Source organism: Geotrypetes seraphini, chromosome 3 (assembly GCF_902459505.1).
Source record: "Geotrypetes seraphini chromosome 3, aGeoSer1.1, whole genome shotgun sequence".
Taxonomy (NCBI): domain Eukaryota; kingdom Metazoa; phylum Chordata; class Amphibia; order Gymnophiona; family Dermophiidae; genus Geotrypetes; species Geotrypetes seraphini.
Genome location: NC_047086.1, coordinates 23,412,397 through 23,435,563, shown reverse-complemented (window position 1 = coordinate 23,435,563; position 23,167 = coordinate 23,412,397). Strand labels below are relative to the sequence as shown.

The 23,167-nt window shown below is 47.0% G+C and overlaps 1 protein-coding gene across 3 annotated transcripts in view; it reads right to left on the bottom strand.

Moving 5' to 3' along the window:
* NT5E (5'-nucleotidase ecto) overlaps positions 1-23,167 on the bottom strand; it is a 153,067-nt gene that overhangs the window by 75,490 nt on the left and 54,410 nt on the right. For all 3 annotated transcript variants that reach the window (XM_033937784.1, XM_033937783.1, XM_033937785.1), the window contains exon 5: positions 2,739-2,893. In XM_033937784.1, the coding sequence (XP_033793675.1) occupies positions 2,739-2,893 (155 nt within the window). The remainder of the gene's footprint in view (positions 1-2,738; positions 2,894-23,167) is intronic.

Here is a 23,167-nt window from a genome sequence, read left to right as displayed (position 1 = left end):
TAGTCTCCTCCCAGCAAGCTCCCTTTACCTGATGGTTCCCTCGCTGTCCGATCACAAGATCCACCGGTCCCTCTACTTCCTTCCTGCAGTCAGCCCGTTCAGCATCTGTTCTGGATACTGTTGTCCGAAGCGTCAACATCAGTTCAGCTGTCGGCTTTCCCCCTCTCCTCAGTTTAAAGCCCTCTCGATCTCCTTCCTCACATTGGCTGCCAGTAGTCTAGTTCCCGCTGTGCTCAGGTGTAGTCCGTCCCGCCGGTAGAGCTTGCTCTTTCCCCAGAAGGACGTCCAGTTCCTCACAAAGTGGAAGCCCTCCTCTTGGCACCATCTCCTCAACCATGCATTCACAGCCTGGAGGTCTGCCTGCCTCTTTGCATCTGCCCTTGGTACAGGCAGGATCTCCGAGAATTCTATCCTCCGTGTACTTCGCTTCAGCTTTCGTCCCAGGACCCTGAACTGGTCAGTCAGTGTGGCTATGCTGAAGTTCCTCCGGCTCACATCATTTGTTCCGACGTGGATTATCACCGCAGTCTCCTCTGTCTCTGTTCCGTCCAGGATCCTCTCGATCCTATCAGTGATGTCTCGTGTCTTGGCCCCTGGGAGACAAGTCACTAGCCGGTCCTCCCTTCCTCCGGCTACGTGACTATCTACCTCTCTCAAGATCGAGTCTCCCACCACAATAGCAGACTTCCCTTTCCTCAGCAACCTCCTCTGTCTCAGGTCCGTGTCCTCGGTGTAGAGCGGTGTCTCTCCCTCAGGGTCCTGGTGAGTCGCGGTCTCCTCCTCTTGCGTGGTTCCTCCACTAGGTCCCTCCCCGGTGTCGCCTTGTGGATCCTGGGTCTCTTCTGCCGACATCCGTCTGTACAGCTGCTGGTCCTGTTCCTCCACCTTCCTGTAGGCCTCCTCGATGAATCTCTCGAGGTCCCTCACCTGGTCCACACTGGAGCCTGCTCCGTCTGTGTCCTTGGTTGACCAGCTCGTCTCCTCTGTGGTGCGGGGTCCCTCCAGCCCCTCCAGTTCTTGGACCCTGACCCTCAGTCTGCCGACCTCCATCCTCAGGCTTTCCAGTTCCTGACACCGACTGCATATGTACTCCCGCCTTCCCAAGGGGAGGTAGTCGTACATATTGCACTCTATGCAGTATACCGGAAAGTACCTCTGGGATCCTGGGTCCTCCATCGCTCTTGTAAAGTGCTGGTGTGCTCCTGGTGATTCTGGAGTCCTTGGCTGTCTTCTCTCGGCCCTTCTCAAGGCCCTTCACAAAGGCGCTCTCGCTAAGGCGAGCGCCTTTGCCGCGCGCCGAACGGCTGCGCGCCGTTGGCTCCGCCCCTTTTCAAGGGGGAGTCCGACGCTGCCTCCGACGTGGTGGGGGTGGGCGGAGCGTACTCTCGCCGCTTCCCCGAACCTTCAGCTCCCACTTGCCTCCTTCTCCTGCTCTGCCCCGACTCTGGCCGCTTCCTGGTTGCTTAGCACGCTGCTTCCTGCCTCTCCTGTGCTCAGCACCAACACCACGAGTTGCCGCGTTGGTCTTCATCATAAGGCAAATGGGGACAGACTTAAAGATCTCAATCTGGAGGAGAGGGGAGATATGATAGAGATGTTTAAATAGCTACGTAATGTAAATGCGCATGAGTCGAGTCTCTTTAATTTGAACGGAAACTCTGCAATGAGAGGGCATAGGATGAAGTTAAGAGATGATAGGCTCCGGGGTAATCTAATGAAATACTGTTTTACAGAAAGGGTGGTAAATGCATTGAAGAGTCTCCCAGAAGAGGTGGTGGAGACAGACTGTCTGAATTCAAAAGAGCCTGGGATAGGCATGTGGGATCTTCTCAGAGAGAGAAAGAGATAATGGTTTCTGCAGATGAGCAGACTAGATGGGCCATTTGGCCTTTATCTACCATCATGTTTCTATGTTTCAACTCCAGCCAATCTGTATCTGTAGCTCTTGATAACTATGATCAAACTTGATTCCTGCTACTAAGGTCTCCGAGGGATTCTCTGATTCCAGCATGAAAACTTCTTACTGCAGTAGCTGGGTGGGGAAGTGTAGGAGCCATACGAGTCCATTTACCCAAAGTTAATCGATTTGAATCAGAAATCAGGCAGCACTAGTGAACACCACTAAAGATAAAAAAGAAAATAGCCCATTAAGAGAATCAGAATCTAAAAGGATCCCTCATATAGTACAGAAAGAAAAGGTGAACAAAGAGGCAAGAAGAGAATTAGAAGAGAAGAAATCCAAAGGAGAGTGAAGTAGTACTTTTGCATTTCTGGGTTCTTAGTACCAACCCCCCTTCCAAAAAAAAAAAAAAAAAGTACTATATAAAATGACAATATGCCTTTTCTGAAGCTAGATAACACTAAAATATCAACTAATGAGAACAGAAAGAGCCATATATGGGTCAAACCTGTAGTGATTCTGAACCTTGCTGCTAAACAAGGACCATCAGCATCTACTGGACCTGTTATAATTTCTGACACTTCAAAAAATTCCTTTGAGGTTCACATTCTTTGAAAACATTTCAATTCTTTTTACTATATTATCAACAAAATCAACTCTTGATTATGCTCATCCATCTTACTGACAGATGTGGATAAAACATTACAGTTTCTGCTATTGGGTAGAAGACAGATGAAATCAAAAAGTCACTTAAAAAAATAGTGTCCAGTCAGAAATGAACACCATTTAATATACATAGATGGAATGAAAATGCTGTTTCCCTTGCTGTATCTCTTACCATAGCATCACAAATTAAGTTTCCCATGTTGCATTCTCGATTGCGACATTCTTCAGTTGTGCCATTCAGATAGACTACTGTTTTACCTATCGCCTCGGTGGAGTAGTTATTTATTTGTTCCTTCCATTTATTAACTTCAGTTTTCAATTCTTCATCTATGGCAACAAGAATAGACTGAAACAAGTTATTAGCAATGCACCTCCAATTTCAAGCCGTTTATTTGCAATGAATGCACTTATTATTGCAAGCTATACTAGGTCCCACATTGGTTCAGAGATCATTCATTGTGGTATATTAGCACTACTTGCTCATAAAAGCTATTGAGAAAGTTTAGCCAATTCCAAGCACATTAATTAAGAACAATTCAGTGTACTGTTAAAAGGATGTGTGTCATTGGCTACAATATCATAATAGGGTGCCAAACATGGAAATGCATTCAGTACAAATTCTGGATTGAATAATTGGAAAATTTTGCAGGATGAATCAATATGTATTTTGTTCATGCATAAAGCACAGTTGCTTATCATAGGCAGGTGTTATCCTGGGACAGCAGGCAGATATTCTCAGATGTGGGTATATGAACAGTGAAAAGTGTAGTATCACTTTAAGCTTTAGTAAGCTTTTAGACTGCCCGCACCGCACATGCATGAGTGGCTTCCCGACCGACGCCAGCTCGCAAGGTCATCAGTTCGATACCCAAGCGATGGAGGGAGAGTTGGGTTCCAAGAACTCAGAAAATTTTGAGTTGCCTCGAAAAACCATGACCTAATGTCTGATCTGAGAGCAAGGAGGCAAGGGAAGGAACCTAACGGAAAAAATGAATAGAGGAACTCCATGCTCTACAAGAGGTAAAAGGAGAATTAAGAACATAAGAAGTTGCCTCCACTGGGTCAGACCAGAGGTCCATCGCGCCCAGCAGTCCGCTCCCGCGGCGGCCCATCAGTTCCATGGCCTGTAAGGCGATCCTTGTCTAAAACCCTTTATTCCCCTTTTATGCTTCTATCTATACCCTTTCCTAATCCTATCTCTACCTCTATCTGTATCCCTCAATCCCCGCATCCTTCAGGAATTTATCCAATCCTTCTTTAAAACCTCGTAGTGTACTCTGTCCTATCACAACCTCCGGAAGCGCATTCCAGGTGTCCACCACCCTCTGAGTGAAAAAGAACTTCCTAGCATTGGTTCTAAACCTGTCCCCTTTCAATTTCTCCGAGTGCCCCCTTGTTCTTGTGGTTCCCAATAGGCTGAAGAATCTGTCCCTCTCTACCTTCTCTATGCCTTTCAGGATCTTGAAAGTCTCTATCATTACATTAGGGACTTTTTTTTTTTTTTTTTTAATCTTTATTCCTTTTTATTTCTCTCAACAAGTGTACAATATTATTACAATTAATTCACATAACTCAGTTGACATTCTTAAACAATATTATTATACATGTTTTAATTCCCCCCCCACCCACCTCCCATCCCTTCCCATATCAATAAAATAATCTATCCAAACATATACATACTTAGACATCCCTCTTCCATAATACAATTAATCATACATTAACCTATCCCTCCCCCACCCTTTCTTCCTCAAACTCTTTTTTCATTTTATTATATACATTAATGCACAACAAATATATCTCATCATCTAATATAATAAAATGGTAAGCCGCGCATGCGCACTAAAAAAAACGTGTTCCGTGAGCGAAAAAAACAATTGCGCATGCGCGGCCCCGGCGGCGGCTTTCAAATAAAAAAAAAAATTTCCATAGCTGCGGCGGCCTTCCTCACCCCCGGCTCCTCTCTTGAACTGGACGGTCCCCGCGTCTGCCTACCCTTCCCCCCAATAAAGCGCATTCCCCCCCCCCCCCAACGAATCAATAAATCGAGCCGGGCCGCCCTCCGCAACAGACCAGAGGAGTTCTTTGCCGCTCACACCCCTTCCCTTGCCGCTGACCTGAATATCTACCCGGCGATTCAAGAAGCCTGTGCAGCAGTCTTCACACGCTGCTTCAGGCTCTTCTACTGCCCTGATTTGCTCTGCCGCGTCTCTGATGATGTCATCAGAGACGCGGCAGAGCAAATAAGCGCAGTAGAAGGACCCGAAGCAGCGTGTGAAGACTGCTGCACAGGCTTCTTGAATCGCCGACTTACAAGTGAAGGGGAGCGGGGGGGGGGGGGGGCCGCAATGACTCTATCCGATTAATTAAAAAACTCTGCACAAGGGGAGCAGGAAGAGGTGCAGATGGACAGCGGGGGAAATTAAGGGAGACCTGCTGATGGACAGGGGGGGGAAATGAAGGGAGGCCTACTGCTGGACAGGGGGAGCAAGAAGAGGTGCTGATGGACAGGGGGGGAGATAAAACAAAGGGAGAAGGGCTGCTGCTGGATAAGGGGAGCAATGAAGAGGTGGTGGTGGACAGGGGGGAAAAATGAAGGGAGGCCTAATGCTGGACAGGGGGAGCAGGAAGAGGTGCTGATGGACAGGGGGAAAAAATTAAGGGATGCCTACTGCTGGACAGGGGGAGCAGGAAGAGATGCTGATGGACAGGGGGAAAAAATAAAGGGAGGCCTACTGCTGGACAGAGGGAGCAGGAAGAGGTGATGATGGACAGGGGGAAAAAGGAAGGGATGCCTATTGTTGGACAGGGGGAGAAGGAAGAGGTACTGATGGACAGGGGGGAGGTAAAACAAAGGGGGAAGGGCTGTTGCTGGATAAAGGGAGCAGTGAAAGGGTGGTCGTGGACACAGGGGAGGTAAAAAGAAGGGAGAATGGACAGGAAAAAGTGGCTAAGGAGACAGAGAGAGAAAGAAATAAAGACAGACACACACACATATATTCTAGCCCGAGGGAGGAAAATGCTGCACAGGGAAGTAGGGAGGGGGGAAATGCTGATGCACAAGGAAATGGAGGGGGAGGGAATGCTGATATGGCTACTGTACAGGAAGGTGGATAAGGGGAGATAAATGCTGCATAGGGGGCAGAAAGATAGATAAATAGAAAGAAAGACAAATAATAGGAGGGAGGGAGACAGAAATAAAAGAAGAAAGACACAAGGGCAGGGAGTGAGACAGAAAGAAAGACAGACATACATATATTCTAGCACCCGTTAATGTAACGGGCTTAAAGACTAGTATTACATATATCCCCTAATATTTCATAACAACATATTTCCAATAATTTTACCCCCTTTCCTTTTCTATTCATACACATATACCACGTTTCTTATATCCATTAATCAGTTGAAATATACCGCTATTTAATTAGATTATCCTATCCCCCCCACTCCCCCCATTTCTACAAATTATCTCCTAAGGAAAAAGAATAAACCTTAATCATTATAATATTCAATTAATGGCCTCCATACCTCCTGAAACCTTTTAAAATGCCCCCTCTGTACTGCAAGAAATCTTTCCATCTTATACATATGGCATACTGAGTTCCACCAGAAACTACAATTCAGTCTAGAACAGTTTTTCCTACATTAGGGACTTCTATTCCGCCTATACCTTGCAGTTCAAGGCGGATGACAAAAGAGCTAACTGGACATTTCCAGTGAAGTTACAACAGTATTGGTTGGGGTTTTTTTTGGTTACAAGGGAGGAGAGGTAGCTGGATTAATTCCGGAAGAACTTGCAAATTGGATATTAAATTGATTGTACGTTACTGTGTGATATAACAAATAGATTACAGTTAGAATACAAATAAGATTACATTACATTTCAGGGATCTGAATACTTGGTTGGTATTTTGAGGAGGAAGAGATTATTTAAGTGGAGGTTTTGGGGGAGAATTTATCTAGGAGGAGGGGGAAGGGTTGGGTTAAGATATCTGGATAAATTTTTTGAAAAGTAGAGTTTTGATTTCTTTTCGAAAAGTTTTGAAGTCGCCCGTTGCCGTCAACAGGTTGGAGATGGAGTGGTTAAGTTTTGCTGCTTGCGTCGCCAGAAGGTTATCAAACATATTTTTGCGCTGAGTGCCCTTGAGTGGAGGGAAGGCAAAAGAGTTTGGAGTTCTTCTCATGTCTCCTCTGAGTCTCCGCTTTTTCAGGGAGAAAAGCCCCAGCCTTTCTAACCTATCTGCGTATGGAAGGTTTTCCATACTTTTTATCATTTTTGTCGCTCTTCTCTGAACCCTCTCTAGTATTGCCATGTCCTTCTTAAGGTACGGTGACCAATATTGGACACAGTACTCCAGATGCGGGCGAACCATCGCATGATACAGTGGCATGATGACTTCCTTCGTTCTGGTTGTAATACCCTTTTTAATAATACCCAACATTCTGTTTGCTTTCTTTGCGGCTGCTGCACATTGTGCCGTTGACTTCATTGTTGTATCCACCAGCACACCCAAGTCTTTTTCAAGGTTACTTTCCCCTAGTACTAATCCCCCCATTTTATAGCTGAACATTGGGTTGTTTTTCCCTATATGCATGACCTTGCATTTCTCTACATTGAAGTTCATCTGCCATTTATTAGCCCACTCCTCCAGTTTGTTCAGGTCCCTTTGTAGGTCTTCACATTCTTCCGTGGTTCTAACCCTGCTACAGAGTTTTGTGTCATCCACAAATTTTATAACTTCACACTTCGTCCCTGTTCCGAGGTCATTTATAAATACATTGAACAGCAGCGGTCCGAGCACCAACCTCTGCGAAACACCGCTCGTGACCCTCCTCCAGTCTGGGTAGTAGCCCTTCACTCCAACCCTTTGCTTTCTGCCTGCCAACCAGTGTTTAATCCATCTGTATACATCCCCTTCCACCCCGTGGTTCCAGTTTCTTAAGTAGCCGCTCATGGGGTCAAAGGCTTGTCAAAGGCTTTTTGGAAGTCGAGATAAATGATGTCTATGGGTTCCCCTTTGTCCATCTGGCTGTTTATCCCTTCAAAGAAGTGCAGTAAGTTTGTTTGGCACGATCTTCCCTTGCAGAAGCCATGCTGGCTCGCTTTCATTTGTCCATTTTTTTCTATATGCTCACAGATGCTGTCTTTTATCAGCGCTTCTACCATCTTGCCCGGAACTGAAGTCAAGCTTACCGGCCTGTAGTTCCCCGGGTCAACCCTCGATCCCTTTTTAAAGATAGGTGTAACATTTGCTATTTTCCAGTCCTCCGGTATCTCCCAAGTTTTCAAGGATAGGTTGCAAATTTGTTGGAATGTTTCTGCAATTTCGTTTCTTAATTCTTTTAATACTCTTGTGTGGATTCCGTCCGGGCCCGGTGATTTGTCGCTTTTCAATCTATCTGTTGGAGGACATTCTCATGGCTTACCTCTATTTGCGACAGTTTTTCTTCTTGGTCACCACTTATGATCTCTTCGGGTTCTGGTACATTGGATGTGTCCTTGCTTGTGAAGACTGACGAGAAGAACTTGTTTAACCTATCAGCTACCTCTTTTTCCTCCTTTACCACTCCTTTCTGTCTCCATCATCCAACGGTCCTACTTCCTCCCTCGCCGGTTGCTTCCCTTTAACGTATTTGAAGAACGTTTTGAAATTTCTTGCTTCCCCAGCCAGCCTCTCTTCGTATTCTCTCTTTGCTTTCCTAACCACTCAGTGACATTCTTTTTGGTGTTTCTTGTGTTCTTTCCAGTTTTCCCCGGTTTGGTCCTTTTTCCATTTTCGAAACGATTTTTTCTTGTCTCCTATCGCTTTCTTCACTTCATTTGTTATCCATATTGGGTCTTTTGTTCGATTTTTTTTGCACCCTTTCCTAAATCTGGGGATGTACAGATTTTGTGCTTCTTGCACCATGTCCTTGAATAGGGACCAGGCTTTCTCTATGGTCTCCATCTTTCTTGAGCTGTTTCTGAGTTTTTTCTCACCATTGCTCTCATAGCATCGTAGTTCCCTTTCTTGAAGTTGAGCGTAGTCGCTGTGGTTCTCTTCACTTTTGATGTGCCTACTTCTAATTTGTACTGGATCATGTTGTGAGAAAACTCATATGTATGAAGGCTGAGAATAATAAACAACCTCCTAGAGGTAGGTGAATCTAAATATAAGCAATGGAGATGCCAAAAAGACTCAAAAATCAAAGAAAAAAGGGACTACTAGTAAAAGCACCCATATGGAATAGCAGACCAAATGAGCAGGTGAAACCAGCTGGGTCGCAGAATAATACAAATGAGAAGGGAAAAAAATTTTGTAAACAACGAAAGCGTGCTTCTCGTGAAAAGAATAGTCTGAGAGGATAAAAAAGGAGGAAGTATCCTTGAAGGAAAGAAAAGCCAACACTCCCACCATCCCATTCTGGTTAGATTGGAAGTCACCCACATGTGAGAATATGCTGCCTGCTTGTTCTGGGATAAAGCACAGTTACTTACCGTAACAGGTGTTATCCAGGGACAGCAGGTAGATATGTGGGTGACGTCATCCACGGAGCCCCAGTACAGACAGCTTTAAAAGTACATCGCCACTTTAAGAACTTGAGAAAGTTCGCAAACTGCCCACACCACACAAGCGCGAGTGCCTTCCAGCCCGAAGTAGGTTCATGGTACCTCAGTTCTGTAAGCAAGCTAAGAAGCCAACCAAGGGAAGTGGGTGGGTTGTGAGAATATCTGCCTGCTGTCCCTGTGCTTTATCCCAAGACAAGCAGGCAGCATATTCTCACATGTGGGACTCCCTAGCTTACTAGACTGGGATGGAGGGAGTGTTGGCCATTAAGAAAATAAATTTTGCAAAACTGCTTGACTGAAGTGACCATAATGTGTTGAGACAGTGGGGCGAGAGCTTGAGATGTGAAAGTCCATTGAGGCATCCGGAGATGAAGTCTTGCAAATGGAGTAATATGTACTGTGGAAGCCATGTGACCTAGTAGTACCATCATTTGTCTGGCCGAGAGTGATGAAAGGTGAGAAGTCTGAGTGCAAAGCTGAATCAAATTTTCTAGTCTTTGCTGAGGGAAAAACGCTCTGAGATTAATGGTGTCTACGAGAGCTCCAATAAATTGCAGGTTCTGAGAGGGCTGAAATTGGGATTTTGGAAAATCGATTTCAAAGCCCAACTACTGAAGGAAGAGAATGGTTAAGCGAATAGCTGCAATCACCCCTTGCAAGGTTGGATCTTTGATCAGCCAATCGGCCAGATAGGGGAACACCTGAAGACCCCAAGCCGCAATGCCCCTGCTACTACAACCAGGCATTTGGTGAATACTCTGGGAGAGGATGCAAGGCCAAAAGGCAGGACCTTGTATTGATAATGATGCTGAGCTACCTGAAATCTGAGGAGTTTCCTGGAGGTCAGATTCACTGGAATGCGAGTATAAGCCTCTTTGAGATCTAGAGAGCATAGCCAGTACTTTCAATTTAAGAGGGGATACAAAGTTGCTAAGGACAATATCCAAAACTTTTCCTTCACTAGAAACTTGTTTAGGCCCCTGAGGTCTAAAATTGGACGTAGACCTCTCATCTTCTTTGGGATGAGAAAATACCGGGAGAAAATCCTCGGTTTCTCTGCACAGGTGGAACTTTTTCTATAGCATTGAGAAGAAGGGGGATTTTATTTCCTGAAGAAGAAGGGACGTCTGCCTGCGGTTGAAAGAAGATTCTCTTGGAGGATAATCTGGAGGCATATTGATGAAGTGAAGAGAGTATCCCTCTTGAATGACTTTTAATAATAATAAATTTATTTTTCTATACCGCCAACACCCAAAAGTTCTAGGCGGTTCACAGAATAAAGAGGACTGGACATTCAAGTGGATACAAAGCACATAATAATAATAATAATAATAACAACAACAACTTTATTCTTCTATACCGCCATAGTCAAAAAACTTCTAGGCGGGAGCCCCTGATGGTTCTGATTGTTATACTCCGGAATCTATTGCTGGTGCTTTCCTTTCATTTTATCAACAACTTTATACCCCTAAGAATATTGTATCTCAGGTTCAAATTGACGATTATTTGGCTCAGGTTCAGCTCCCTCAATTGACACCTGAGGAGGCTGAACAACTGTCTGCTCCTATTTTAGAAGATGAAACTCAGTGGGCGATTTCTACTTTAGCTAATGGGAAGGCACCGGGATTAGATGGTTTCACGAATCGATTTTATAAATATTTTCGGCATCTACTTGTGGGCCCCCTGACTCGGGCTTTTAATAGTTTGGATTTGGGTATGGAGCTGCCTCATTCATGGAGATTAGCGGGAGTAACGCTTATTTTGAAACCCGGAAAAGATTCTGCGCAATGTGGATCGTATGGTCCAATCTCACTGCTAGATACCGACTATAAGATTTTTACAAAAATTTTGGCTCGTAGATTGCAATGTTATATGCCTTATCTAGTACAAGATGATCAGGCGGGTTTCATTGAAGGGAGACAAACTTTTGACAATATTTGTAGATTGCTTCATTTGATTTGGTTTGTACAGCGCGAACAGTTACCAGCCTTACTTCTGAGTGTAGATGCCGAAAAGGCTTTTGATAGGGTGTCTTGGCCATTTTTGTTGAGCACTCTATCAGCTATGGGTGTTGGAGGAAAAATTTTTTACGTGGATTCAGATTCTCTATACAAAACCTTTAGCAGCTCTTCGTATTAATGGGAGTTATATGGAAACTTTTCAGTTAGCCCGAGGAACCAGACAAGGCTGTGAGCTTTCGCCGTTACTTTTTGCGTTGGCTATGGAGCCTTTAGCCTCTCATGTCCGTGACCAGCATTCTATTCACGGAATGATATGTGAAGGGCTTTCTACTAAGTTGCTGATGTTTGCTGATGATGTTATTTTCACGATAACTAATCCAAGTGTTTCCCTGTCGGGAATTATAGATGAATTATCTGGTTATGGTGCAGTTTCAGGTTTTCGTACTAATATGGATAAGTCAGAGATATTGAATTTGTCAGTGCACCCTAGGGATTGTGATTTTTTGAAGACTAAATATCCTTTTAAATGGGCATCTAAATTTATACGTTATTTGGGAATTAATGTTCCAGCACGGCTCTGTTCTTTATTTGAAGTTAATTATCTACCACTTTTGCAATCCCTTTGGGCTGATTTGGATAGATGGGAGAATACTTCTTTATCTTGGTATGGTCGCATTCAAAGTGTAAAGATGTTAGTTTTGCCGAAAATACTTTACCTTTTTCAAGCTTTGCCAATTCCTTTGTCTGCTGCTTTCTTTCGCGGGTTGGCCAGGAAAATCTTTAAATATATTTGGAAGAGTCGACCCCCGCGAGTACCAAGGAGTGTATTGCATCAATTTCGAAATCAGGGGGGTATGGCGGTACCTTGCTTGCGGCGGTATTATGAGGCCGCTCAATTGAAATCTTTTTTGACTTGGTGTAAAAACAGATCGAGGAGCTGGATCCGCTTGGAAAGAATTTTGGGTTCGGAAGAACTGTGTCGGGTGATCCCTTGGCTAACAGTGGACGAGGCTCGACAATTGCTTAAAGGGGCTAACCCTTTTTTGCACCATGCGTTTGTGGTGTGGGTCCGGACGCGTATTCGGTTTTTCCCTTCTCGATTGTATTTTCGTAGCACTCCATTGTGGGTGGCGTGGGGTTTTACACCTGGAAAGCTTGATCGTCGCTTCCGTGTGTGGGCCCAACAGGGTCTTATGGATTTGGGGGACTTTGTGGAAGATGGCCGACTGCTATTATTTACAGAATTGAGGGACGCTTATGATTTGCCATTGACTGATCAATTCCGCTATTGTCAGGTGAAGGATTTCATTGGTCGTAGGGCTCTCAGTGATCTTTGTCTGGAGGAAACCACCCTGGAGTGGGCGATTATGAGTAGTAGTGGTAAGGGGTGTATTACTAGATTTTATAAAGCCCTTATTCAACAACAGGCTCCCCCGATTAAATATCTCTCTCTTTGGGAAGGACTCTTGCGCCCAGTGCCGCCGAGTGTTAACTGGGAGCGGGTGTTCAGTCGCCTGCTCCGAGTATCAATTGCTAGTTCTTTGGTGGAAAATGGATACAAGATGCTTTATCAATGGTACCTCACACCACAGCGTCTTCATCTTATGTATCCTCAAGCATCTAACTTATGTTGGAGATGTTGTGGTCAGTTGGGTACCTTTCTTCACATTTGGTGGGACTGTCTGAGGGTGATACCATGTTGGGATATGGTTTTTGAGCTATTATCAGATATTTTAAGCACTACGCTTACTCGAACTATGGGTAGTGCTCTTTTACATCTCCCCTTGGTTCCATTAACTGCTAATGCCCATATATTGGCTTGTTTTATTTTTACTGCTGCTCGACTTTTACTGGCAGCTTATTGGAAGCAGCCTTTTCCTCCAGGGCGGACTCATTTATTACGAAAAATAGATTTTATTTTTCGTATGTCCAAATTGACGGCATTGACAAAGACTTGTCTTACTCCCTTTTTCAAGGTTTGGAATCCCTATATTCGTTGGTGTGAAACTCTTTCATGACCTATGGTTAGCTATATTTTTGTTTTTATTCTTTGTAACCCTTATGTATATCTTTTAGATAAGTTATGTTTTTGATTTTGGGGTGGGATGGGGGGAGGGGGTTTGATTTTGATGTATGTGATTTTATGCATTGTACTGAAGAGTTACGGTACAAATTTATGTTTAAAAAATTTTTTACTTTGAATTTGGGGGTGAGGGGTTGGGGAGAGTATATCTTTTTGTGAATTTTTGGATTTATATTTGTTGTACCTCTGAGCTTTTGTATTGTATTTTGAAAATCTTTTCAATAAACAAATTATAAAAAAAACAAAAAAAAAAACTTCTAGGCGGTTCACATTTGAAGAAGGCTAGACAATCAGCGAATTACAGGATGCAAGAAGTGAGGGTTACATAAGAAATAGGTAGAGGACAGCAAATTACATTGAGGTAGATAGAGGGAGAATATATCCTTTTGAGAGGAGTTGCTTCTGTTTAGGAGATGAATTTGTCAAACAGAACGGTTTAACTGATTTTCGAATGCGCCGTAGGTCAGACTGGCTCTATTTATGTAGTTATCCAGCCAGGACTGCTGTCTGGCTGTAAAATATTTCAATAGTGAAAAATACAATAAAAAAACTATGACATAGTCATCAATCAAGTAACAAATTTTTTGAACAAATAGGTCTTAACCAATTTTCTAAAGGTGCAATAAGATGCAGATTGTTGAATCAGATTGTGTAACCATACTTGAACTTTACCTGCTTGATAAGCCAAACATCAATCAAAATATTTTTTATAACAGCAATTTTTGGGATTAGGAAAAGTAAATAAACCAGTACATCGAGTAGGAGTATATATTTCATTGTATGTACTGTGCTTGATTGTTGTGAACCGCCTAGAACTTTCGGGTATGGCGGTATATAAAAAGAAATTATTATTATTAGTTGAACAGTACCATTCAAATGAGAGCGGAGATATAGCGAAGCTAATCCAAATAACATCTTATAGTAAATACAAGCAAATTTGAAAAATACTCGTTTCCATTGGCAACCAGTGCAGCTGACAGTAGTAAGGACTGACTTGTTCCTATTTTTTTAATCCGAAAATTAAACGGACCGCTGTACTTTGGATTGGCCTTAATTTTCCTAAGAAGGTTTTATAAGCTCCCAGATTATATTGCAATAGTCAAGAATAGATAAAATTAACACTTGAACTAATAATCTGAAAGAAGTAGAGTCAAAGTATTTTTTGATGGAACGCAACTTCCATAATGCAAAGAAACATGTCTTTACAAGCATATCTGTATGCTCCCCCAGGGTTAAATGGCAGTCGAGTATGACTCCTAAATTTTTAAGAGAAGAGGCTATTAGATATTCTTATCCTCTTAAAAACAGAGTTTTATATCCGAAATTTTATCGTTGGGACTAGCCAAAAAAAGAATCTGTTTTTTTCAGTGTTTAATTTCCATTTAAATTCAATGGTCCATTGTTCAATCTGATTTAGGATAAAACTAATCTGATTTTTTATTTCAGTGGTAAAATAAATGACTGGTATCAGTATTGCGATGTCATAAGCATAAATGTAAAAGATTACATTTTAAGTTTTGTAAAAGATTGGCCAAGGAAGCAACATAGATGTTGAACAACATGGGTGATAATGGTGAACCTTGAGGTACCCCAAAGGTTACTCCAAGAATTGGAATACTGACCACTGCTAAAGACTTAATACAATCTTAGAACCCAGAGGGTATAATATAGTTGGAGCCAGCCTCTGATTGGTTGAGAAAGAAGCTGAGAAAGAGGAACAGTGGCTATGCTCTCTAGAAGCCCGTCAAAGACTGAGCAGGATTTTGAGGAGCTGCCGATTGAGATTTCTGAGGGCACTGTTTTTTCTTTTTTTGCAGCAGTCTAGGAGGAGCAGCTGGTTTTGAAGAAAAATGCCTTTGATATGAAGATATTTTTAGACCCATTATTTCTCCCTCCCAAGTCTGGCATATGCTCGTCTCTTTGAACCCTCCTTCCCTCCCTCTCTCCGTGTACTTATACACCAAGGCTCCCCCTCCCCTGAAGGCCTGCACCCCACCCCTAAAGGCCTATGCCACCATCCCTGAAGGTCTATTTCCCCCTTGAAGGCCTGTCCCTCCCCTTGAAGGTTTGTCTCCCTCCCCTTAAAGGTCAGCATTCCACCCTGTCCTCCCTGAACGCCTGTCTCCCCCCCCCCTTTGAAGGCCTGCCTGCCTGTCCCCCCTGAAGGACTGCCCCCCTCCCCTTGAAGGCCTGTCCCCCCCTTGAAGGCCTTTCTCCCCCCTTAAAATCTTGTCCCCCACCTTAAAGGCCTGCATCCCACCCCTTGAAAGCTTGTCCCCCCTTAAAGACCTGCATTCCACCCCTGAAGGCCTGCCTGTCCCCCCCCTTGAAGGCCTGTCCCCCCACCCCCACCCCGGAAGGCCTGCATGTTCCCCCTGGCCTCCCACTGGTGTCCGGCTTCCCCCCTGGCCTCCCCGCACCGTTTACCTTATAGAAGCAGCCTGCTTCGGAGCTGTTTCCTCTGCCACAGTCCCGCCCCTCCTCTGACACTAACTGCATGGGTCAATGATTGGCTGAGTGGCAGACTTCAGAGGGTGGTGGTTAATGGTACCCTCTCTAAAACATCGGAGGTGACCAGTGGAGTGCCGCAGGGCTCGGTTCTGGGTCCACTCCTTTTCAACATATTCATAGGGGATCTGACTCAAGGGCTTCAAGGTAAAATAACACTATTCGCCGATGACGCCAAACTATGTAATATAGTAAGTGAATGCAGTTTACAGAATTATATGGCGCAGGACCTGCTTACATTGGAAAGTTGGTCCTCAACCTGGCAGCTAGGCTTCAATGCTAAGAAATGTAAGGTCATGCACCTCGGAAGCGGAAATCCATGCAGGACGTACTTCTTGAACGGAGAAACTTTAACTAGGACTTCAGCAGAACGAGATTTAGGAGTACCGTATTTTCGCGGATATAACGCGCGCGTTATACGCGATTTTACCTACCGCGCATACCCCTCGCGCGTTATATGCCTGAGCGCGGTATAGAAAAGTTTTTAAACATAGTTCCCACCCCGCCCGACGCCCGATTCACCCCCCCAGCAGGACCGCTCGCACCCCCACCCCGAACGACCGCTCGCACGCGCTCCCACCCGCACCCGCATCCACGATCGGAGCAAGAGGGAGCCCAAGCCCTCTTGCCCGGCCGACTCCCCGACGTCCGATACATCCCCCCCCCCCGAAGGACCGCCGACTTCCCGACAATATCGGGCCAGGAGGGAGCCCAAACCCTCCTGGCCACGGCGACCCCCCACCCCCACCCCGCACTACATGACGGGCAGGAGGGATCCCAGGCCCCCCTGCCCTCGACGCAAACCCCCCCCCCTCCAACGACCGCCCCCCCCCCCCAAGAACCTCCGACCGCCCCCCCAGCCGACCCGCGACCCCCCTGGCCGACCCCCACGACCCCCCCACCCCCCTTCCCCGTACCTTTGGAAGTTGGCCGGACAGACGGGAGCCAAACCCGCCTGTCCGGCAGGCAGCCAACGAAGGAATGAGGCCGGATTGGCCCATCCGTCCTAAAGCTCCGCCTACTGGTGGGGCCTAAGGCGCGTGGGCCAATCAGAATAGGCCCTGGAGCCTTAGGTCCCACCTGGGGGCGCGGCCTGAGACACATGGTCGGGTTTGACCCATGTGCCTCAGGCCGCGCCCCCAGGTGGGACCTAAGGCTCCAGGGCCTATTCTGATTGGCCCACGCGCCTTAGGCCCCACCAGTAGGCGGAGCTTTAGGACGGATGGGCCAATCCGGCCTCATTCCTTCGTTGGCTGCCTGCCGGACAGGCGGGTTTGGCTCCCGTCTGTCCGGCCAACTTCCAAAGGTACGGGGAAGGGGGGTGGGGGGGTCGTGGGGGTCGGCCAGGGGGGTCGCGGGTCGGCTGGGGGACGGGCGGAGGTTCTTGGGGGGGGGCGGTCGTTGGGGGGAGGGGGTTTGCGTCGAGGGCAGGAGGGCCTGGGATCCCTCCTGCCCGTAATGTAGTGCGGGGTGGGGTTAGGGGGTCGCCGTGGCCAGGAGGGTTTGGGCTCCCTCCTGGCCCGATATTGTTGGGGAGTCGGCGGTCCTTCGGGGTGAGGGTGCGAGTGGTCCTGCCGGGGGGGGGGGATGTATCGGACGTCGGGGGGGGGGGCATCAGGCTTTCAGGATGGGGACAGACCTTCAAGGGGGGACAGGACTTCAAGGGGGGACAGTGCACGGAAAGTCAGGGGGGGTGAACGGAGAGTCAGGACAGCGCACGGAAAGTCAGGGCAGTGCACGGAAGTCAGGGGGGGTGAACGGAGAGTCGGGACAGCGCACGGAAAGTCAGGGCGGGCGAAAGGAGCGTCGGGCATCATGCGCGTTATATGCCTGAGCGCGGTATAGAAAAGTTTTGGTACATATCATCGTGATTTCTGCGCGCTATACCCCTGTGCACGTTTTACACAGGTGCGCGTTATATCCGCGAAAATACGGTAATCATCAGTGCAGACATGAAAACTGCCAATCAAGTGGAGAAGGCTTCATCTAAGGCAGGGGTGTCCAATGTCGGTCCTCGAGGGCCGCAATCCAGTCGGGTTTTCAGGATTTCCCCAATGAATATGCATGAGATCTATTTCCATGCACTGCTTTCAATGCATATTCATTGGGGAAATCCTGAAAACCCGACTGGATTGCGGCCCTCGAGGACCGACATTGGACACCCCTGATCTAAGGCAAGGCAGATATTGGGTTGTATCAATAGAAGTTTCATCAGCCGAAAGCCTGAAGTCATAATGCCGTTGTACAGGGCCATGGTGAGACCTCATCTGGAGTACTGTGTGCAATTCTGGAGGCCACATTACAGTAAAGATGTGCGCAGAATTGAATCGGTTCAGCGGACGGCCACCAGGATGATCTCAGGGCTCAAGGGTCTCTCATACGAAGAGAGACTGAACAAATTGCAGCTCTACACTCTCGAGGAACGTAGGGAGAGGGGAGACATGATCGAAACATTTAAGTACCTCACGGGACGTGTCGAAGTGGAAGATGATATTTTCTTTCTCAAGGGACCCTCGGCCACAAGAGGGCACCCGCTCAAACTCAGGGGCGGAAAATTTCATGGCGACACCAGAAAGTATTTCTTCACAGAGAGAGTGGTTGATCATTGGAACAAGCTTCCAGTGCAGGTGATCGAGGCAGACAGCGTGCCAGACTTTAAGAATAAATGGGATACCCATGTGTGATCCCTACGAGGGTCAAGATAAGGAAAATGGGTCATTAGGGCATAGACAGGGGGTGGGTAAGTAGAGTGGGCAGACTTGATGGGCTGTAGCCCTTTTCTGCCATCATCTTCTATGTTTTTATGTTTCTATGACGTCAGAAGCAGGATCGCGGCGGAGGAAACAGCTCTGAAGCAGTTTGCAAAGATCCCTAGCACCGCGATCTTCTCTGCAGGCTGCTCCTATAAGGTAAACGGTGCGGGGAGGCCAGGGGGGAAGCCGGACACCAGCACTTCCCGACTGACCCTTCCTCCTCACCCTCTAAAACAGGTGCGGCAGCGGCCAGCAAGAGCAGCGCTGCCACTCCTGCTTTAGGGGGTGAGGGTCAGCCGAATCGGGAAGCTGATTTTTTTTGTTTTGTTTTGAATCAATTCAAATCGACTCACCCGAAGTGAATCGGTGAACCGATTCGAATCGTGAATCGGGCAGCACTAGTCACAAGCATATCTGAAATCTGTCACAATTTTGACACTTATCACTTACACTGGAAAGTTGTTTCAAGTGTCTATTTTTCCTTCTCAGTGAGCTTGCATTTTTTCCACAGTTCTTTTTGAGCCTCCCTCCCTCCCTATTAGTTTAAAATGGACAGTTTGAACTGAACAGGTAAAGGTGGAATAGAAAATCTTATTAATATAACATAACATTATTCCATTTTGACCTTGAGCTTCTTTATCTTCAAGAACATTTACATTTTAATATCTTATTTAAATAAGCTAGATATTCAACAATTTTTGTTTTATCTCTGTTCCATCCAGTGATGTAAAAGGGAGGCTGGCATCCAGGATAGTGGTGCCAGCCCTCGCCACACTGTGCACCCTCCTACTTTTCCTCCCCACTTTAGCGCCCCCTGCGTACCTCTTGAAATGTTCACAATGTGAGAAGCATCTTCCACCTCTGCTCACACCAGCCTCGGCTCCCTTCTGATATCACATCATTATAGAAGCTTATCATAGCTCATGTATCATAACACCATTATAGAAGCTCATATAAATTGCTCTGAATTGACTCCCCAGTCATTGGTAGCAGTTTAGAAGCTTTCAATAAAGAATATAAGAAACCTGATAGCAATGTTACTTACCGTAACAGTTGTTATCCAGGGACAGCAGGCAGCTATTCTCACTAGTGGGTGATGTCATCCGACAGAGCCCCGATACGGACATCTTGCAAGCATGTCTTGCTTGAAGAAACTCAGAAGTTTCGAGATGCCCGCACCGCGCATGCGCCAGTGCCTTCCCGCCCGATGTACCGGGCGTGTCTCCTCAGTTCAGGTAACTAGCCTGAGAAGCCAACCCAGGGGAGGTGGGTGGGACGTGAGAATAGCTGCCTGCTGTCCCTGGATAACAACTGTTACGGTAAGTAACATTGCTTTATCCCAGGACAAGCAGGCAGGTATTCTCACTAGTGGGTGACCTCCAAGCTAACCCCAATGGGATGGTGGGAGAGTTGGCAACTTAAGAGAACAAATTTTGTAATACTGTTTGGCCAAACTGTCCATCCCGTCTGGAGAAAGTATCCAGACAATAATGAGAGGTGAATGTGTGAACCGAGGACCAAGTGGCAGCCTTACATATCTCCTCAATCGGTGTCGATCTGAGGAAGGCTACAGAGGCTGCCATTGCTCTGACCTTATGGGCTGTGACCTTACAGGGAAGGGATAATCCAGTCTGGGCATAGCAGGAAGAGATACAAGCCGCCATCCAGTTAGAGAGGGTGCGCTTCGATACAGGTCGTCCCAACTTGTTTGGATCAAAGGAGACGAAAAGTTAAGGAGCAGTTCTGTGTGGCTTTGTGCGATCCAAGTAGAAAGCTAAAGCACGTTTACAGTCCAGAGTGTGCAAAGCAGATTCCGCAGGATGAGAATGAGGCTTTGGGAAGAACACTGGAAGCACGATGGATTGGTTGATGTGAAATTCAGAGACCACTTTAGGCAAGAATTTTGGATGAGTACGAAGAACCACCTTGTCATGATGGAATACAGTGAACAGTGGATCCGCCACTAGGGCCTGAAGCTCACTGACCCGGTGAGCAGACGTGAGGGCCACCAGAAAAACCACCTTCCAGGTGAGATACTTCAGTGGAGCCTTGTTGAGAGGTTCAAACGGAGGCTTCATGAGATGAGACAGGACAACATTGAGATCCCAAACCACAGGAGGAGGTTTGATAGGAGGGTTGACATGGAAAAGCCCTTTCATAAATCTGGAAACCACAGGATGAGCAGACAAAGGTTTCCCTTGTAGAGGCTGATGGAAAGCCGCAATAGCACTCAGGTGGACTCGTATGGAGGTAGATTTGAGACCAGATTGAGACAGGTGTAGAAGATAGTCCAATACAGAAGAAAGGGAAGCTCGCTGAGGTTCCGTGGCATTGGAAATACACCAGGAAGAGAATCTAGTCCATTTTTGGGAATAGCATTGTCGAGTAGCAGGCTTCCTGGAAGCCTCCAAGATCTCCCTCACTGCTTGAGAAAACTGGTGAGGAGCTATGTTGAAAGGAACCAAGCTGTCAGGTGGAGGGACTGCAGGTTGGGATGAAGTAGTGAACCTTGATGTTGAGTGAGTAGTGAAGGAAACACTGGAAGAAGTACTGGCTCCCTGCTGCTGAGTTGAAGTAGAAGGGAGAACCAAGGTTGTCTGGGCCACCGAGGAGCAATCAGAATCATGGCGGCATGGTCTGATCTCAACTTGACCAGAGTCTTTTGAATGAGAGGAAATGGAGGAAACGCATAAAGGAAGCGATTCCCCCAATCCAGTAGAAAGGCGTCTGCCTCGAGGCGATGAGGAGTGTAGATCCTGGAGCAAAACTGAGGCAGTTTGAAGTTGTGGGGAGCCGCAAAGAGGTCTATCTGAGGCGTTCCCCACTGAGCAAAGATCTGATGAAGGGGGTCGGAGTGGAGCGTCCATTCGTGAGGCTGGAGAAGACGACTCAATTTGTCTGCCAAGACATTGTCCTTCCCCTGAATGTAGACAGCTCTGAGGAAGGTGTTGTGGTGGACCGCCCAATCCCAGACTCGAAGAGCTTCCTGGCAAAGAGGGGCCGAGCCCGTGCCCCCTTGTTTGTTGACATAATACATGGCGACCTGATTGTCGGTGCGAATAAGGACCACCATGTCGTGAAGCAGATGTTGAAAAGCTTGGAGAGCATTGAAGATGGCTCTGAGCTCCAGAAGATTGATCTGATGAAGTCGTTCCGCACTGGTCCAAAACCCCTGAGTGCGAAGACCATCCAGATGAGCCCCCCACGCATAGTTCGATGAATCGGTCGTGAGAACTTTCTGGTGGGGAGGAGAGTGAAACAGCAAACCTCTGGATAGATTCGAAGAGGTCATCCACCAGAGAAGAGACTGCTGTAGAGCAGGAGTGACTACAATGTGACGGGACAACGGGTCGGACACCTGAGTCCACTGAGATGCCAGGGTCCATTGAGGAATTCTGAGATGAAGTCTGGCAAAAGGCGTCACATGAACTGTAGATGCCATGTGGCCCAAGAGGACCATCATGTGTCTCGCTGAGATGGATTGGCGAGAAGACACCGACTGGCAGAGTAGAAGGAGAGCATCCATGCGTTGAGGAGGAAGGAATGCTCGAAGTTGAATGGTATCCAGGACCGCCCCAATAAAGGGGAGAGACTGGGTGGGCTGAAGATGTGACTTGGGAAAGTTGATCTCGAAGCCCAAGTTCTGCAGGAAACAAATTGTAGTCAAGGTCGCCGAAATGACCTCTGGAGCCGACGGTGCCTTGATGAGCCAGTCGTCGAGGTATGGAAACACCTGGAGACCCATGTTTCGGAGTGCAGCGGCCACCACCACCAGACACTTCGTGAAGACTCTGGGCGACGAAGAAAGGCCGAATGGAAGCACTCGATACTGCAGATGTAGATGTCCCACCCGAAATCTGAGGAACTTGCGGGAGGCCGGATGAATCGGGATGTGAGTGTAGGCCTCCTTGAGGTCCAGAGAGCATAACCAATCGTTCTGCTCGAGGAGGGGATATAGAGAGGCAAGGGTCAGCATACGGAACCGCTCCTTGACCAAAAACTTGTTGAGGACTCGAAGGTCCAAAATGGGCCGCAGATCGCCCGTCTTCTTCGGGACCAGGAAGTACCGGGAGTAAAACCCTCGGTTTTGCTGATCCAACGGGACCGGCTCGACGGCCCGAAGTCGAAGCAAAGCCTGAGCCTCCTGGAGGAGAAGAGCGGTCAGCGTTAAGTTGGAAGGATACTCTCTTGGAGGGTGGTCCGGGGGGACCCGCTGGAAATGAAGAGAGTATCCCTCTCTTACGATGGTAAGGACCCAAAGGTCTGTGGTGATTGTCTCCCATCGATGACAAAAATGATGGAGACGACCCCCTATGGGAAAAACGGGGGAAGACAGAACGTCGGTTATGCTCCCTGGAAGAGAGTCAAAAAGGCTGAGTAGCCTTGGGTGCAGCCGGCATCTGAGGCTTCTGCTGAGTCTTCTGGGGAGGCTGTCTCTTCGCAGGCTGTCTCGCAGGAGGAGTCTGCCTCGGTTGATAACGCCGCTGGTAGATTAGAGGCGGTCTAGAGGGACGAGACTGCTGAGGCTTCGGCTTAGGTCGCAGAATAGACTGAAAGGACTTCTCATGGTCCGAAAGCTTTTTAGTAACAGTCTCGATAGACTCATCGAACAGATCCGCTCCTGCACAAGGCACATTTGCAAGTCTGTCTTGGAGGTTCGGATCCATATCAATGGTACGAAGCCATGCCAGGCGACGCATGGCGACCGAACAGGCCGCAGCACGTGCCGAGAACTCGAAGGCATCGTAG